The 19,858-nt window shown below is 31.7% G+C and overlaps 3 protein-coding genes across 3 annotated transcripts; 1 reads left to right on the top strand and 2 right to left on the bottom strand.

Moving 5' to 3' along the window:
- LOC109354691 (U-box domain-containing protein 40-like) lies at positions 185-2,488 on the top strand. The gene has a single exon (XM_019597357.1). It carries the CDS (start codon positions 359-361, stop codon positions 2,048-2,050), a length of 1,692 nt encoding a protein of 563 aa, XP_019452902.1. The 5' UTR covers positions 185-358; the 3' UTR covers positions 2,051-2,488.
- On the bottom strand, positions 10,741-11,817 carry LOC109354886 (peroxidase 31-like). Its single transcript, XM_019597681.1, has one exon. The coding sequence runs from the start codon at positions 11,775-11,777 to the stop codon at positions 10,806-10,808; it is 972 nt and encodes a 323-aa protein (XP_019453226.1). The 5' UTR covers positions 11,778-11,817; the 3' UTR covers positions 10,741-10,805.
- Positions 14,627-18,252, bottom strand: LOC109354687 (senescence-associated carboxylesterase 101). Its single transcript, XM_019597352.1, has 4 exons — positions 18,049-18,252; positions 17,497-17,848; positions 15,959-16,498; positions 14,627-15,669 (listed from the first exon to the last, which is right to left on the bottom strand). The coding sequence occupies exons 1-4, from the start codon at positions 18,249-18,251 to the stop codon at positions 14,869-14,871; spliced, it is 1,896 nt and encodes a 631-aa protein (XP_019452897.1). The 5' UTR covers position 18,252; the 3' UTR covers positions 14,627-14,868.

Here is a 19,858-nt window from a genome sequence, read left to right as displayed (position 1 = left end):
AAGGAATTCAATTACTTCAAGAATAAGTTTTTTAAACTTACTCAGGTTAAGAATGGTGTGTTTGCGATGTATGATCACTCCCTCAGCTTTTCCTTTCCTATGGGTAGATATCCCAAAAGCAAAGGAATCAAAACTCTACATCACACCACAGTGGCACAGTCCTCAAACCCAAACCCTGCACCTGCTACACCAAATCAATCATCATTCTCTGACTCACTCACTCTCTTTCACCCACTACAACCCCTTCAACACTTAACATACTAACATCTATCAAAACCTTAAATTATGGGATCTTCACCTCATCTCTATATGCTTCACAAAAAGTGATAACTTCATTCAAACAAGTTACAACAATTCCATGGAGATTCAACAAACACTGAAGCTCTTAGTCCACAGAAAAAACACACACAACAAGAAATCAGATAAACTTCCACAACCCATTACTCCAAGGTTCAAATGGAAGCAAATCTTTTTCCACCACACCAAATCACAACAACAACCACCTTCAAAACCCAACAACAAAATTACAGAAAAACCCCCAGAAGAATTTCTCTGCCCCATAACCAAAACCCTAATGTCAGATCCAGTTATAGTCTCTTCAGGCCACTCCTTCGATCGAATCACTGTTCAAACTTGTCAAAATCTCAACTTTACCCCTCAACTCTTAGATGGTACTACCCCTGATTTCTCCAACGTTATCCCCAACCTTGCCCTCAAATCCGCCATAACCAAATGGTGTATAAACTCCAACAATACTCTCGTCGCACCAGATTCCACCACTACAGAAAACATCATACACGCAATAATTTCAAAACAGAGTGATCAGAATCAGAATGTGCCAACCCAAGTTGCTACAGTTTCGGAAAAAGATTTGATTTTGAGGATGGAGGAAAACCCTAATTTCAATTTCAACCGCGCCGAAACCCAAATCCCTAATAGGCCAGCACTTTTTTATTCTACCTCAGACGAATCCATAGCTACTAATGCTTCAGCTTCAGCTTCAACACCACCTCTTCAATTTTCAATAAAACCTAGTTGCTACTACTCTTACTCTTCAAATTCCTCTTCTGAAATTGAACCCACCACAATCCCTGAATTGGAACAAATCATATCAAACCTCAAAAGCCCCCAAATTTTCATCATCGAAGAGGGTTTAATTTCACTTAGAAAGATTACAAGAACAAGAGAGGAAATTAGGGTTTCTCTCTGCACATCTCAATTACTCTCTGTTTTAAAATCTCTCATTGTTTCAAAGTACACGAATGTTCAGGTCAACGCTCTTGCTTCAGTGGTCAACCTTTCGTTGGAGAAATTAAACAAGGTGAAGATCGTACGGTCAGGGATTGTTCCACCGTTGATTGAAGTTTTGAGGCTGGGATCCTCTGAATCGCAGGAACTCGCTTCCGGTGCGCTCTTTAGTTTGGCTATAGAACATGATAACAAAACCGCCATTGGTGTTCTGGGTGGTTTGCAACCCTTGCTTCACGCGCTGCGTTCGGAGAGTGAGCGCACGCGTCATGACTCGGCCCTAGCGCTTTATCATTTATCCATGGTTCAGAGTAATATGTCAAAGATGGTTAAGTTCGGTTCGGTTCCAGTTTTAATGATGATGGTTGAGTCGGGTCATATGATAAGTCGGGTTTTGTTGATTTTGTGTAATTTGGGCTCTGGGTCGGATGGGCGGGCTGCAATGTTGGATGCGGGTGTGGTTGAATGTTTGGTGGGGTTGTTGGGTGGGTCCGAGTTGGGAATCGGGTCAACTCGAGAGAGTTGTGTGAGTGTGATGTATGCATTGAGTCATGGTGGGTTGAGATTTAAGGCATTGGCAAAGGCGGCAGGGGTGGTGGAGGTGTTGCAAAAGGTGGAGAAGGTCGGGAGTGAGAGGGCGAGGGAGAAGGTGAGGCGGATTTTGGAGATGATGAGAGGGAAGGAGGAAGAGGAGGAGGATGTGGATTGGGAGGATCTACTCGACTCCGGGTTAGGTTGTCGAACTCGTGGCCGACATTGTAGCGAGTTGGATGATTCTAATGCTAACTCGTCCGAGTTTTGACTATAATAACAACAATCAAGTTTTTTTTTGTTCAGCGTAGTCGGCTACATGTGTCAAACAACTTCATAATTCGAGTGCTGAGTAAGGCTACAATTTTGTTCTTTTTACAAGTGTAATTATTGATTTTTTACATCTTCAAACAATGTTGTTGAAGTTGCTGCTTTGTTGTTGAATTTTTCCTCATTGTTTACTATTTTAAAGTTGGATTAAAAGGTAGAACCCTGAATTTATTTATGGGTTCTCACTTATGAGGAGTAGAAATACAACAATCGTTATGAATTTCAGCTGGAATGAACTTATGAGGATTAATTGTGATTAGGGAACATTGATTGTAATGTTGTTGATGGAATAAACTAGGAGAAAGATTAATAAAGATAAAGATTTTTGAGCCAGAAAGTGATGTTGTAGTTTGGAATATATGCTATCACTTTATTTTATTCCATCGTTTGCATAAGCTGGTTATCTTTATTTTTTCTCTCCTTTTTGCACACAAATTTTGCTATCTTAAGATAATTTAAGGTCAGATTATACGTTTTTCATTCTTTGATTCCATTTAGAGTTAAGTAAAAGTTTAACTTCTGAAAGTTTACAATGAATCTATGAAGTTATGAACATGAAAGTGTTGTAGAGTTATTTAGTGAAAACTTGTTCAATGTCCCAGAATAATGCTCAAAAGAGTAACAACTTATTCTATCTTATTCTTTTCCCATTTCACTTTCTTTTCTTTTCTTTAATTATGTGCTCCATAAGGTCATAATCTAGAATGAAAAGGTTGTTTTATTTAGGTCTTACATTTTTCTTTTAAAAAGTTTTATGTGGGTGAATTTAGTTTGATTTCATGATATGATATTACAATTGTAGAAAGCTCCTCTAATTATTTCATCATATTCAATTATAAATATAGCATAAATTAATAAAAATAATAAGGAAAATGTGACATACATTGTTAAGAAGTTATCCTATTGCAAAATCTTCCTTTGTTAACAAATGGTTGGGTAGTGAAACAGAAAACTTGTTGGGAAAGAAACCATGAGAGCCACATTTCTTCACACATTTCATTGATGAAAATAATAGAATGAAATAACCCTAGGCTCAATGGTTCTAAGTTGAGATTCCAATTTGAATACTACAAGGAAAAAAAAACTAAAAATCAAGGGATGGGGTACTATGACAACTATAGGTACATTTACTCACAATTGGACCATGCTGCTGTTGTTGAGTTAGAGAAGAAACCAACACTTTTCCGGGGGGAAATGGTTGAAGAGATAGGGATGAAGGCTCGAAAAGAATGCCGGATTTCGTACAAGACGCCGGCTCTATGGTAGGACTACTTACAGGAGAATGGTTGAATCTTGAGTTGTTACTCAATACTATAGGGATGGTGGTAAAGACTATGTGATCAAAAAAATGTCTACACATTTTAACATTGGATTCATGCTTTTGGGCACATGTTGAAGAGGCTCTAATACCAGAGATTTTCTTGCATAAAAGCAGCTATATGAGTTGGTGAAAAGAGTATAAAGAAATTAAGGGAAGTTCATATGATTCAACACTTGCAAGTTTCATGAACAATGCTAGCAATTATGAAGACTATGCTAAAGGAGCTTTTGATTTCCAATGAATGTACAATAAAGCATGTGGGAATGTGATATTTCCTTTCAAGATTGAGTTCAGTTAAAGAATGATGGAAATGTATACACTCCAACTTTTCCGATTATGAGTAGAAATTAATTAAGTTGAACTTCATTAAGCTCAGCTCGACTCGTTAAGGATTAGTTCGAATCTAATTTTTAGTTAAGTTCAATGTCAAACTATTTTTTTAACTCAAATTCGACTCAATTATAGTTCACTAACTCAGATTAACTTACCCATGCATAAATTTAATAAGGTGCAAGTTATTGATGGATTATAGACATGACATGGACATAGTCATAGGCATAGGCATAGAAATAAATATATAGGTAGAAATGTATATACAATTAGTGATTTAAATAGTGGACTGCATTACATAATTCGACTACAATATAGCAATTGTAATGACCACTACAATCATATCATGCCGCAATTGCAAAACTTGGTCTCTATACGTATAAGAGTCATATCAATTATAGACTTTTTAGCTCTAAATATCTAAAGAAAATCTATAAGTAGAAGGTTGCTTCTACAAACATTGACAAAGACCTGGTAATGTTGGTTTATAAAGTGTTATACTCCTTGCACACAATGAATACTTCATACTCTTTCTTTATTCTATGTAACCTATTTTATTCGGATTCTGTTGGGTCGTTTGAGCCTAATAACATTGTTGAGGATACCACATCCAAATTTAAGAAAATAACTCACTCATCAATCAAATTTAAACATTGTTAGAAACTTAAGTCCCAACCCAACCTACCATTGTTAGGAACTCAACTTATCCTTACATTGTTATTTATCTTCAATCTTGCAAGTTGTAATAATAAACTTAAGGGACATGTTTCTTGGTTAATTTTATTTTAGTTCTTTTTATATCCATATGATTGAAGAGTCAAATGTCTTAAGGATCCTAGTGAGAAATAATCTCTAGCATCATCATCTTGAAATCCAAAAGGGCATTCTAAAAGAGTTAAGTTATTTGGGTTTATGATTAGCTTATTAAGCTTATGTGTTTTCTTTACATATGCAAATAGCTTATGATCTTTCTCTATACACCCCTTCTATTTTGACCACCCAATCTATTGCATTGTATAGTTTTAATCACATCTTTGGTAAACAAATTAATGTCATTCTTTTCACACCCCTAACTTTAATAAAGATTACAATTGAAAATCAAACTAGTGCTGACTCTAAATTAAATTAGAGTGGAGAGCTATTATATAAGCTACTAGGATATAACCGGTTATGGTTTAAATCGTAAAATTGATGGGTTTTAATCAAACCAGACTGAAAAACATTAATATGATTTTATGTGAGAAGATTATACACTTTATTTCAAACAATAAAAATATAAATTGATAGAAATTCTATTAAATGCTTATATAATATTTAGTTGTGACATGCTAAACAAAGTGATACATAAATTGACAATAATATAGGGGTTAAAATAATGTATTTTACTTTAAAATATGATTTTAATATTTATATATAGACTATGTAAGATTAGTTTACACTGTCAATGCATTATTTATCATTAATCTCTTAAATAAAAGTTATATATATGAATGATGGATCATATATTGATAATGTAAAGAATTTTATTCTGACGATGCATGACTATTAAACTCTTAAAATATTATTATATTAAATTAAAGTTAAACTAATATATTTCCTTTTATAGATTTCAAGTATTTATATTAATTTCACAACAATTAATATTAAATACTTTAATCATTTACTATATATTTTTTGGTGCATAGTAGTAATGAAGGTTAAACCCATGACCACATAAAAACCAATCAAATCCAAATGACTTAGGCATTTAATAGTTCCTTCATCCAATACTATTAAACCCATACTTATTACCAACTTGATGTATTTTAGTTACTAATAAATATATGAATATGATATACATTATGACTTCACTCGATCCCCAAGGTTGGGAGTTCGATTCTTGAAAGTGACAATTATTTGGAGATGCAGCCACGAACCTCAAAAGTGATGAGTTTCTTACCTAGAAAAAGTGGGAGAATATCATTGGTAGTACCCAAAAAATGTAATAAAATCGATAATAGTAAAGAAAAAATGATGAGATTTTGTGTTTCATACCTATGAGTGCCATTTTGGAGAAATCACCATCTCCATACAAAAATTGAACATGTCATCTCCTAATCGCACATGTGATAGTTGGCTTAACACTTTGTTTACCAGGTCACACTTAATAGATTGCTTTAAATGGTATGAATCAAAAACCAAATATAAATTAAATTACAAGGACAATAATCGAATAACCCTTCTTTACAATAATGGAGTTTTACCGTATGTTTAAAAAACTAATAATCTTTATGTTTGGTATAAAAAGTGAAATTATTCATTTTTTTTCTTAACTTCATTATTTTTTACATTGATCCTATAACTCTTTTATGTGAAATTAGTCCATTAAGTTCATATCTATTAACACCATTGACTTGCTTTAAATTGCGGTTGTGATCTCGATTGCGGTAACATTGTGGTTACTGCAATTGCGGTCATTGCGATGCGGATTGTGACTATTGTAATGTAAATTATTTTGTGATTAAAAAACTATTTTTTAATTCATTGCGATCCAATGTAGTTATGTTGCAGCCCGAAGTGACTGCATCATTGTGATTCGAAATCACACCACAATTATGGTGTGATGCGATTGCGGCAGTTACCGCAACCATAATATTGCGATCATATCACAACATTGCGGCTGCAATTTAAATTACTGACCTTAATGTCAAAATTTTCTAACGCCCGTTAAATGTTAGTATGAAATTGAAAACCATTTAAAACTTCCTAAAATAGTTAGACAAATTTGGGACTAACTAAAAATTTAAGTGACCAATTTGTAATTAACTGAAAACTTGAGAAACCAAATTGATACTGACCTTAACTATGTAAGAAAAAACTAACTTTGAGATCAATGGTACCAACTAATATGAACTAGATGGAATAATTTCACATAGAAAAGTTATAGGACGGTTTTGAATAATTTATCTTAAATAAATCAATTTGAATTGATGAACTTTAATCTACCAAATTCAAACTAAAGAATAGTTTATATTAAGCTCGAGTCGAATTCCTTATTGAACAAAACCAAACTTATATATATTATACTAGTTTCCACTGGTCTTTATGATTTATTTTGTATACTATTTTTTTTTTGGTTAATTTCTTTTGTATACTTTAATTCTTTGTATTGTAGAGAAGGGCCCCAAAGCTTATTCGCCTTGAACCCAAACCGCGTTCATCAAATTCAAGGCATCAATAAATGTCTCAGCTTTCATAATAGAATTTAAAATTTATGCATTTTCGGTGTAAAATTTTTTACATTGTCAGCACATCATTCATCATTAATTTGTATTACTTTTATTTAAAAGTTAATAATAATTAACATATAAACAATATATAATATACTGATAGTATAAAAAACACTTATACTGTTAATATATTTTTGTGATATATCATAATCTAAGTCCTTAAAATTGATAACAACACTGCATGCGATGTTTGCAAACAAAAGCATGATACTGGGTCCCACGTCTCTACTACTATGAGTTTATACACTCTGTTATCACATTCATCATTTGACCATTACACATTACAATATTTTCGTAGATTTTGTTTCCTCAATTATCGCCGAATCCAATTCTACTTTTTTATTTTATTTTATTTTAACTAATATACCAAGTCTTAAAGTCAAAATAGTTGTCTAACCCCATTTTGTGATTAACTCAAAAATAAAATTAAAAACGGACACAAGGAAATACTCTAAAGTGAATGTATCTCAGTAATGGTGTGTTGTATATTATTTACTAGATAGAGATTTTTATGCAATTAAAATCAAATCATAGGTAGCTTATAACATATAAAATGACGCAATCAGAATTATAAAGGGTTAGGGTTGATAAGATCTAAATTTAAAATGAGAATATAAGTATATAAGCGATAAACTTAACAGATAAAATTCTGGAATCCACCTGGAGAAGAAAACTTTCGAATTTCATTATTAATGATGAGATAAAGATTGACAACCACATCCCAAAAGTTTTTAAATACTAAAAAGAAAACCTAATGCAAAAATTATCCAAAACATAAATTGCTAAAAATATTGAACTGCCGTTTTCGGGCTTGAAATGGACTTGGATGACCTAAAAAGCATGTACCTCACGACAAATCTATGATTTCGCTTTGTTTGCTTGATTCCCTATCCGGAAAGGTATAAAAATAATTATTCTGACATCGGACGCCAAATTTGTGCAAATAATGTTGATTTTTTTCCACGAACGACTTCGTCTTCAATACACGCAATCAACCTTCCTACCTCATAAAACCATGCACATTTGATCGATAATCGGGTTATAATGTGTATAAAAATAAAATGAATGCAATAATTATGTATTATCATTGTAAAGATTCATATGCAGTCAATATAATATTCACTATTCGTTTATATTACTTTTTTGAAAAGTTAATATGATAATAAAATATGAATGATCGATGATACAATAACTAAGAATAAATACATATATCTTTCTCTCAAATAAAATTGCTGGGAAAAACAAAGCATACTTTGACATCTTTAGATCTTGGGAAAGATGTGAAGTTATTGAGTGGGGACACTCTTGATAAAAAATAAAAAATTTAATATTACTTATATATTTTCTTTAGTCATTAAATGAAACAGAAAAATATATCTTTACTGACAGTATAAGAGTTCTTTATATTGTTATTGCATTATCTATCATTCATTTTTTATTATTATTATTCTTAAATAAAAGTAATACAAATAAATAATTTATAATGTATTAAGTATATATATTATAGTGTTAGCATATATATATATATATATATATATATATATATATATTTCACTATAATCGAAACCACTCTATCAACATTAATGCATTACATCCTTATGGATCTACCATTTATTTTTCTCCCAACTACAAGTAATAGGATAAACATAGATGCCAAAACTCTTCTTATTTTTCCTTATATTTAACGCAATTACATGCTCAAGTATAAAAGCTTTAGAACTATTTTTTGAAGATAATGTATGGAGAGGCTATGGTAGTTGTATACTTGTATTAATATGCATATGGTAGCTGTATTAACATGCATACACATGCATGTGCCTTGAAAGCTGTTCTATTCAATGAACAAATATCACTCGTCTCAAACAGTGTTTCACTCCATATCTCAAACTAATCATAGTATTACTTTTTATTACATTATGTTTTTTAATAAAAAAATTTATTCATGTGTCAATATATAATTAGCTTAAAAAATGAAAAAACGGAATGAAACATCGTTGAAGATAGGTTATCCAAGACACACCATGACAAACAAGTTCTATCATTTATCTTATCGTAATGAAAAGGCATCTTCTTCAATTTAATATTGTCTTGGTAAATTCTACACCATTGTCTTTTTTCATTTGTTTAAGCACAAACCATAACTTCATTATGCATCTTTTATTTTATACTGTTTTCGTTTCCAAGTGTTTCTTTTAGCGCTAACAAATTAAGAAATACAATTAATATATTTATTTCTATTAAATTTATATAATACTACCTAAATTATTAATTAGTTGTCATTTAAGTTTGTAATGCACCAATTAAGAAAATTATTAATATATCTATTTGTATCAAATTTATGTAATATTTCACAACTCTACCTATTATTTATGTAATAATTATAACCAAATTTTTGTGTATTATCACTTATTAATCAAGTAGGGGAAGAATTCTGAGAATGATCATTAATGTTGTTTTGATTTTATAAAATGACAAATAAATATGAGTAAATCTAATTTGCTAAAAAAATAGCTAAACTGAGTAGATAAAAGATTTTAATAATTTTGATATATCATCTGATTAAGTTATAGAACATCGTTGTTGTCTAACTTTTTAAAGTAACATATAAAGATGAACCCAATTATTTAAAAAAAATGATATGTGTTCTATTAAATTATCATATTAATTCTTTATCAACAAAAAAGTTACATATATCATGATACTTTATTTTTTTAATGATTAACTTATAAGTACTATATATTACTTTTTTTTTAGTCAGAATTTGTAGAATAATTTTATAGCACTATATAATATTAGTCTTTAAAGAAACACACTTCCTATAATAAGGAACCGGGTAACAATTTTCATAATCATCGTGTTTCCAAAATGCTTACTTTTATGTCAAATCTATTGATTAACTATTGCTAACCATAATAAACACAACCGACAAAATACAGGTTCCAAGATTTTCAAAATAATAATATAAGGATCCTAAGATAATAAAGATCTATTAGACACTAATTGAACTGAATTAATAAAAAATAATTGATTAAAGGGTTAAAAATCTTTTAAATTTTAATGTTTATTTTGTTAGTACTAATTTTTGTTATTATGTCTACTAAAGAATAAAAAATCACCAATAATGTATTAATTTAGTGATGTAAAAATCTATTAGATCCAAAAAATTGTATTAGTTCAAAAGATTAAATTTTAGGTGAAAAAGACCATACACATCATAAGGATTAGTTTTTACTTATACCAAAAAGGGATAAGAGACAAAAAGTGAATAAGTTTACTTAAAATTAAAGACATGAAATTCTAGTTAAGAATTTTTAATTATTATTGGCAAGATAACCATGAATCTCGAGAGATTAATTTTAGAAATACTTTTAGTAATACAAAAAAATAATCATGTAAAATGCTACATCTTTTCCAAGAGAAAGATTTATGCAGAGTGTAAATAATTTTTACCCTCTTCACCCATCATTCATGAGTGGCATATAAGAATGATGAATTTTAATCTTTACATTGAGAGAAAAAGATATATATTATACTCTTACTATAACAAAAATCAGATGAAATTAGAGCTTCAATTAAATTTTACAACATAACACTAAGTAAAAATAAAACTCATCATCTATTCAGAGAACACCCAAATCCAACAACACCTATATATTATATAATCAACCTTAAATAACATGAATTTCATAAATCGCAATTGTAACTATATATTATCAAAAACATTATTTAAAACATTGTTTACTAATATCATTACAATCTGAAACACAAAAACAAAATCAATTAATTTGATCACACCTTCTTCTGATTTCACCTCTTCTCCCAGTTTTAACACCCAAAAAACTAAGCTTCTGCATTGATTTGGCAAAAACCCTAAAAAATTCATTCTCATCTTTCCCAAATCTGTCCACAAATGGCTTCGTTCTGTTATCACTATACAACCCATGATCCGATTTCAATACTCCTAAACCCTTCGGAAGGTTCTGGAAGTACATGTTATCGAATTTGCCAGGTGTCATTATATCGTTAAACACCGATAGTGTAGGGTCATTCTTGTAATTCCCACACGCCTTCTCTAACGCTTCTGCGAAACGAGGGTTGTAACCGTTATCGTTGTGAATGTTGTTGTTGCTTTTATTGTTGAATATTTCTGAGCAATGAGTTAAACCAACGGTGTGGGCCCCAGTGAGAGCAACGAATTCTTCGACGGTGAAGCCGCGTTGGGTGAAGATGTCGATGATCTGAGACATAGCCATGGCGGGTTTCGGGAGGTGGTTGGTGACGGAAGCGGAGGTTGAGACGGTGCCATCACGGCGGCCGAGGAAGACAGGGAAGTTAGGTCCGCCGAGCATGACGAGGAGGTTGCGGGTTGAGGCGGCGAGGATGTCGGAGCAGGAGACAGTGTTGGGGCAGGCGAGCTCGAGGGCGGTTTTGATGCGAACGACGAGGTCGAAGGCGTCGCCGGGGAGGGAGAGGTTGATGTCGTTGTCACGTTCAGCGGTGGAGAAAGGAGTGGAGGAGAGGAGGAGGGAGGCGTCGCAGCCGTTAGGGAGGAGACAGTCGTGGAGGAAGAGGCGGATGGTGGCGGCGGCGGTGGTTGGGGATGAGATCTGTTTGGAAGTGACAGTGTCTTGAATGATTTGATGAAACTGAGGGCATGATTGTTTGTAGAAATCAAGGGTAAGTCTTGATTGTGATATGATAGGGAAGAAGAAGAAGAATAAGAAGAAGAAGAAAGATGAAGAATGCATTGTGAAAGTGGAAAGTGAAGAGAAAGAGTGAGAGGGAAAGGGTAGTGAGGGGATTTAAGTTAAAGGGGGAGAGGAATGGGATGTAGATGACATGTACTCGACCGTATCTCATTCTCTGTCTCAAGTCAATTATATATCGGATAGAATAAAAATTTTAAAAGCAAAAAGTAATAAAATAGAATATTCTGATTGACTTCGGACATAGAGTGAGACAACGTTTGAGACATGTGATCTTGGATGGAATGGGGACAATGGGCTGGCACTGGCAATGCTAATATCTGTAAATTATTATTGTTTAGCTTAGCTGGTTGCCATTGGATTCTCTTATTAGATCAATGAACGTCCACCTTTCAAACTACTTTCACTTCTCTCTCTCATGCTCTTCTTGTGTTCATTGAGAATTTCAAATCAATCAATTTTCATATTGTCTACAACTAATTAAAACTTACTTATGCCATTTTGTTTTAACATATAAAATATTTATGTAACGTTAGTATAATTTTTTTTTCCATTCTAGAATGTGGATCGACATGTATTGACTTATTCATAATGCTACGACCCATCACTAGACGTATAAGATTTGGTGCGTGACTGTCAATCACGTCTTGATGACTGACCTAACTGATGGAAATAGTGACAATGGTAAGACATGGTGTAGTCAACACTCGTAAAATAACAAACATTTGTTACAAGACTGACTCATTGCCTAATCAGTACAGACAATACTATAGAGTTGAATACACCTTCTAAAAACTGTGGGTTACCCTCTCTCATGCGGCAAGGACTTACTTGATATACAACTACAATAACTTGAACAGAGGACAAAATGACCCACCTTGGATAAAACACTATGCTAACCAAAGCATAGAAGCAACAAAGCTACTCGACACAAATAAAGTCACTCACACTTGGGAAGATCTAGTTGGACAACCTGTCATGATTAAAATATCTCATCGTGGAATATGTCTCACTCAATTTAGGGGAGTCCTCTAACGAGTAAGTGTAAACTTACACTCTCGTACTCATATACTCTCACTTTGTCTTATATCTACATATTTTCACCTATATTGAATTAAATGTTTGAGTGCTCTTTCGGGAGCCCATCAAGGTAGTCCAAAACTAACCCCTACTCAAATTTAGCTGAAAGATGAACATTCTAGCTCTACCACCTCCACACAAAAGAACAAAAGTCATATACTATCGATCATCATGACATAAATGGTAAGAAATCATCATGGCTTATGTTTTTTGTGTGTTTCTATAATAGGGTATCTAGCTTAACTTTTGGAAATTGGTGTAATGATCCAAAAATTTGTATTCATCTAGCTTCTAAAAAAATCAACAATTGATCTTCTCTTTGAATTGAGAGAGCACCCTTGTTTTTCTGTACTACCAAGGGTATTCTCTCACATTTTTTGAGTAATGAACTAATCCATTTAGGGTTCGTGGTTTCCTCTCTCAACAAGTGTCGCTATCAGAAATCAAACTTTTTCAAGTAGATCCAGTAAAACCTTACACCATTAGATCAACAATTTATTGGTGGAAGGTATCCTTGTACTCCTATTAATATAATTTTTCCTTATCGAAAAAAGATATGTAACTTAACGAAAATATAAATAACAAGAAACCATAAATTTAATTAAATATACATACACATATATCTATATATGTTATAAAACGGAAAAGATTTATGACAAATCTCACTTTTACCTCACATTTAATTTATTCCCTCTGTTTTCATTTTTAACTCTGTTCTTTCTCTTTATGTTGCCAACATTCCATTTTCATATATTTGTGATTTTTTTTCATCCACAAAGAACAAATAGCATGCACATAGCAAAAAATATCCTTTTGGTTGGTATCCCAATGTTAATACCGGTTAACACCCGTCGTCGCCAATAATCAAACAAGTAAGATCTAGCTTATACAAATATCGATCATTCTAGAACATAGACCTAGCTAGGAAATATGACGACGAAAATAAGACAATCAAATCAACACTTGCAATGTAGAAAAACCTTCCTTCACACCAAAGATAAAACTATGTAGCCTGAGTAGTACAAACTCATGTTGCCCATATGACAAAGGTAGTCCAAATCTACAATATTGTCAATATGAGATATGATAAAGTGATATCGTCCTTAACGATGATTGATCACCTACTAGAGTACAGACCACTCCACCTCACAATAACTAGATGAAGTCACTTATAAGGAAAATATACGCTTACTCTACTTTATGTCTCTAAAGCAAACCACTTATTCTGGCTTGAATTTTGAAGTTCTTTTTCAGATACTCATCGAAGATAGTCCAAGATTGGCTCTTATCCAGATTGAATAGGGAGATATGATTGCCAATCAACTTCTTCCACATTTAAGAACAACTACAAAACTCTACACGAAAATTTGGATAGAACATGTAGAATTTATAATTAATTAGTTAAAGTTCTAGAAGTAATACTTTATAAGAATTAGTCTCATGATCTCATGTGAAGGCCGGTCCTATCTTCACACTTGAAACATGGCTTTTCAAATTACCTTAAAACTAATTAGCTTGCATACTCTCCATTCTGCATACACATGTAACTCCATTAATTTTTTGCATAAAATAAAAGCTCAATATCTTATATTTTTGGACTTTTAGGTGACACAAAGCTAAGAATCTTTAAGGCAGACAAATAATGTATAGCTAAAAGAAAGAGTGTTGGTTAACAAAAAGCTTTCATATACAAACCTTCCATGTTTGAACATAAAAATGTTCTACTATAAAATTTATGATATATTATTATACTTATAATTGATTATTAAAATAATGTATTTTTCAGAACTAACTCAAACACATTACTCTTCATAGAAATATAGATATATGATTATGTCTATTTTGAGGGTAATGGAGCTAAGATACTAAGATGTTTGGTTACATAAGAATCATGGTAGAAAAAAAACAAAGTACAAATTAAATCACTGCCAATAGAAACAAGAGTTCAATAATAAACATTCAAACAAGGAATAAATACATTACAAGATTTGAACACACATTTTTCCAAAACTCAACCAACTAAAGTATACTTTATTAGATCATCATTACACACTCAGAGAAAATCGAAAGTTCCCTCTGCATATTCCTTGTAATTTTCAGATTTGCTCATAAAGCTTGAAAGTGTTGAATCATATGAACTTCCCTTGATTGCTTTATACTCATTCCACCATTTTATATAGCTGCTGCCTGACAAGAATATCTCTGGTGACACTGCATAATTCTTCAGCAGATTATATACATACTTCTCAAACTCATCCAATTTATTCTTTGCTTTTTCATTGTTCAACTCCTTGAACTCTTTGCATGCAATTATAGCCTCTTCAACATGTGCCCAAAAGCAAGAATCCAAGGTTAAAATGGACTCAACATTATGTTTATTTGTTTTGTTTAAACTATCTCTAGTTCTCTCATTCCCTTCATTCAACCAATTTTCCAACTTTTTCAAATGTTTAGACCTTTTCTTGTTCACATAGTCTTGACCTTTGTCCCTATAGTATTCAGCAATAACCAAAGGTTCAACCATTCTTCTGTAATTAGTTCCGGCATAGAGCCAACGGGTTCGGAATTGTGAACCTTCTTTTTGAGGCTTCATCTCTGCCTCTTCAACCATCTTTTCCCAGTATTTTGTTAGGTTCTTCTGGAACCCAATGACGTCGAGGTCGAAATGCGAGTACATGTTCCGAAAGCTGTCGTAGTACCCTATTCCTTGGTTTTTAGTTTTCTTCTTGTACCATTCAAGTTGAGCCATATCTTTCTTCAATACATTTAGTTTCCTGCTTGGATCAAATAATGTCCTTTTGTCCATAATGAATTTCACTTCTAATGTTTTCAACTTTTTCGAAATATTGGATTCCTGTTAAATCAACTTTAGAAATGAGACCAAGGAGAAATTGGATTTATGATTTACCAAAATATTAATGTTTGATCCATGCTCCACAAATGTAAAAATAACAATTCAATGTATGATATCGATATGTCTCATCCAAGATCTCGACATCTCGAATGTGAAGTTTGCACACTTTATCTCAAATGTGAACTTCGTGTTCTTAGAATAAATGACTGATATATTCTCGACCGATACGAGACTTCAATACTTTATAAGATAAGACAAGTCCTGCAAGAAATAAAATATACTCTGGTACCTGTATAAGTGGTGCCAATCCTAGAGCCAACAACTGCAGACTAATACTTGCAAGTAGTGAATCAGAAAGATTAATGTTCTCAGCCTGAGATGTAAGGTTCTTGCAAATTACTTTACGAAATAGACTTTCGACTATGTTACCATATTCAGCAGATTGAAATCCTTGGTTTTGAACATTGGTTGAGCTTAATGCCACAAGAAGTTCCAAAATAAACTCAGAGTTCTCAGAAGAAGTAGAACCTTCATCAGAAACTAAGAGAAATGTTCCGAAAGGCATGTAGGAAGTGGTTTTGTTTGTTATGAAGAGCCTTGGAAGAGGGTCATTGTGAGACACTACATTTAGAAAGCAAGAATTCCAAGTAGAACTACGTGATATCGATTCTTGCAATTTTTTGTCACCGATAAGGGGCGAACCGAAGGTGATGCAGAGAGGGCGATTCTTTCCCGAACCGTTGGTATCTAATAGATATATAGTGAAAAGAGAAGCAACTGATCCAGCAAGACCACTTCCAGTAACAATCAATTGAGTGGAGCTAGTAATCTGCATTAAGCATTGTTAATAGAGTTTGCACATGAAGAAAATGATATGTCTAGAAAAATTTATCCCTACTATTACTATAAAGGTTAAGTGAACATGATGAAACAGGACAGAAAAAGAAAAAGAACAATGCAACATTCTCATAGTGACACAATCTGATAATGTATGCATAGAGTTTCCTATTCAGTAAAATGTAATTAAGTGTACTTAGAAAAGTACTATGGCTATTTACATAGCAGATAAACACTCATATATATTTCCTCAGTGTTGGTAACAAAAATATTTAGTAAACATGTGAAACTTAGGAGAGTTATCCTTTCATTCATACATTGGCTTACAAACTATGTCACCAGGACAAAATCATTCCTAACAATCAATCCGACTTTTCACTATCAAGAGTATCTTCTCACCCTATGGGTAAGGAACTAATCTCTTTCGGGGTGTATGATTGCCCCTCCCAATAAATATCGCTCCTAAAAATCGAACCTTGACCTTTTGGTCTTTCTGGGGATCTAACAGAGCCTTATACCACTAGACCAATTGATTTAAGGAATTAGAATTGCATAAAAGGATATTGTTTTAATAAGGGTATTTACTATAAATAAATAAAAACTCCTATTTCCACATCATTAAGTTCACTTTTGGATTTGAGTAGGGTTGAACTAACACTTTTGTCCACATACAATCCTCTAGCTAACTACTAATGTTTCTTTTTCTTTTTTAATCTTTGGTAATCATAACTAATAGATACACCTTTACTTATTTAGAGCCAAACTCAGAAACTTTTCCAAGTCAAAAGAGTGTTATAGTTAATAACTAATAAGTTTGACTAGTCCATACATCAATCAATCTCTAAATTTGCAGGTACAAGAAAAAGTTTTTTATGCAGTTCACATATTCAATCACTTTCCAAATTATGTTAAAATATTTCCACCTTGCAAAATTTCGAATCAAACCCAGAAAAGTGCTTAGAAAAATGAAAGGAAAAGGATGAAATTTACCTCATCTTTCAACTGAACAAGGATCTGATGATTTTCATGTAAGAGAGAAAAAACATCTTTGTTAACAGAGAAAACTGGATTACGTTCAGTACACAAGAACTCAAAGTCAATGAACTTTTTCTTCTTGATATCATTAAATGAAATCAAATCCACTTTAACATCATGGTCTTGAGTCTCAAATACTATAATCTTCAAATCTTTTCCATGAAATGGAACAGAATGAACTTTATAAGAAAGTTTCACTCCTTGTTTTGAATCAATGACTGTTTCCAAAGAAATGATAGCATTCCATGATAAACGTAGAAGACCAGAACTTATCACAAATGGTGCAAGCTGTGATCCACTGCTAAATCTGTAACACACAAGAACACAAAATCAGCACAAGTTAATACCATAAAACTCTATAAGATTCAACACTTCAATATGTTATATGTTATATATTTCTTTGTTTTATTGGTTTATGAAAACAAAACAAAACCCAACAAAGTAAGATAGAAAAACATAAGGAAAGAGTAAAAAGGAACATGGTTTATGGTTTTATATGTTACATACAATGAAGATTGGGTCATGGTGGTTGAAAGAGTAAGAGAGGAAAGGTAAGATAAAGTAGAAGGTTGTGATGAAGAAGGTTGAGATTTGAGAAGGAAGAAAAGAGGTATAAAAGAAGGTTGATTAGTAGTTTGTAGAAAAGAGAAAGAATCTGCAATGAAAATCAATGGAAATGAAGAGGAAAATATGGTTGATGCTATACACATTGCAAAGTCAACACAAGTATCTAACATTTTTATTTATCTTATGACAATGTTCTTTTTTGACAACAATAGGATATCTAATGTTTTTTTTTCCTGTCATATATAGTGGAGAAAATAAGATTAAAAAAAATGAAGAGAAATAGGTAAGAATTGTTTTTATTACTAGCATATTATTCATCATCATTTATTTATTAATTATTGTTGATTTTCTTAAATAAAAGAATAACATTCATGAATGATATATAATGTATTAGTCATATGAAAAAATTAACTTGAAAGTGAAATGAGGAGGAAGATAATTAGAAAAGAATTGTTATCTTAAGTTTACAAAATATAACTAATCACATTCATTTCCCTAATTTAGTTACCTATTTTTTTATTTAATAAGAAAATTACCTTAGATAAAAAGAATAATTGAGTAGTTCTAAAAAATGTACATAATTGCCGGTCATATTATACAAGTGTGAGAAGTCAATTGAACCTGACGAATGAATTAGGTTGAGCGAAATATTCGCCTAGTGATATGCTCATGTCCAAGGAAATTTTTTGATTTCTATAAATCTAATTAGAATATATCTTTGAAGATAATCACACTCAAATTAGGGTAAATAAGAGACCATGAGGGTTGTAATCAACACGAGACCTTAAGATTGAAACGACAAACAAACCTTTGCAACCTTGCTCAAAAGTAAAAGAATGTCAACAACATTTAAGATTTTGATTTCCATAGGAATGGGGAGTTAAACTTTTTTTGTCTGTGATTACGTATAAATATTTGAACTCTTACTACTCCATTGTTTTTCATGTCTACTTTTATTTCTAATGCTTATTTGGTTTGATAACCCAATTCATGATTGAAGGTTTGAATGTACATAATAGAAATTTCATAGTTAAACTAGATCTATAGTATGTCATCTAGTAACATCTTAATTTTAAGAAGGAATTAATTAAACTAGACATTGAGATACCTAATTTATTATAATTGATTGATTAGTTTTTTTTCTATTTATGCAATAAATTGATAAATAGACAATAACTATTGTTGGAGAATTTAGAGGAATAGTCATGTTTATAATGCCATTATTACGTATTGGATACTCAGATGTTGAATAGAAAAGTCTAATATCGATTTCTTCACCATTCAAATTAATATCGTTAACTTTTATTCTTGCTTTAGTATTGACTTCATTAATCTTACAAACAAAAACCCTTTATTTCCCAAATTAATTAAGTTTGCTAAACAATTTCATAACAATTATATTCTAGATAATAATTATTTATATTTCTTTTGAAAATCTATTTGATTAAAGTGTCAACCTATTTGTCGGGTAACACTTTTAATAATTAAGTTTTTATTTGGTCACTATACTATACTAATTTTCAATTTTACTTTGTAACTTATAATTATTTTTATTTTTATCTTGATTTATTTGTGATGAAAATATTACATGTAAAATTTAAATTACTTAGGATGTAATTTCATATTAAAGTGACATGACTAAATAACAATTTAATTATATACGGTGTGTTTAGTTATAATTTAAGTGAAAATATTAAAATAGTTTATATAATTAAATGTAGTGGTATAGTCAATTTGCATGCCGTGCATC

Source organism: Lupinus angustifolius, chromosome LG08, assembly GCF_001865875.1.
Source record: "Lupinus angustifolius cultivar Tanjil chromosome LG08, LupAngTanjil_v1.0, whole genome shotgun sequence".
In the NCBI taxonomy this organism is placed as follows: Eukaryota; Viridiplantae; Streptophyta; class Magnoliopsida; order Fabales; family Fabaceae; genus Lupinus; species Lupinus angustifolius.
The sequence above is the reverse complement of the archived record's forward strand: the minus strand, read 5'-3'. Positions and strand labels throughout refer to the sequence as shown.

What these genes read in the sequence shown, in the direction of transcription:
- LOC109354691 (XM_019597357.1), top strand. Translation starts at nt 359, where the DNA reads ATGGAGATTCAACAAACACTGAAGCTCTTAGTCCACAGAAAAAACACA.
- LOC109354886 (XM_019597681.1), bottom strand. Translation starts at nt 11,777, where the DNA reads ATGCATTCTTCATCTTTCTTCTTCTTCTTATTCTTCTTCTTCTTCCCT.
- LOC109354687 (XM_019597352.1), bottom strand. Translation starts at nt 18,251, where the DNA reads ATGTGTATAGCATCAACCATATTTTCCTCTTCATTTCCATTGATTTTC. An exon ending in TTGTTCAGTTGAAAGATGAG is followed by an intron (nt 16,499 to 17,496) that starts GTAAATTTCATC and finishes TGCTTAATGCAG; the next exon opens with ATTACTAGCTCCACTCAATT. An exon ending in GATTGGCACCACTTATACAG is followed by an intron (nt 15,670 to 15,958) that starts GTACCAGAGTAT and finishes TTGATTTAACAG; the next exon opens with GAATCCAATATTTCGAAAAA.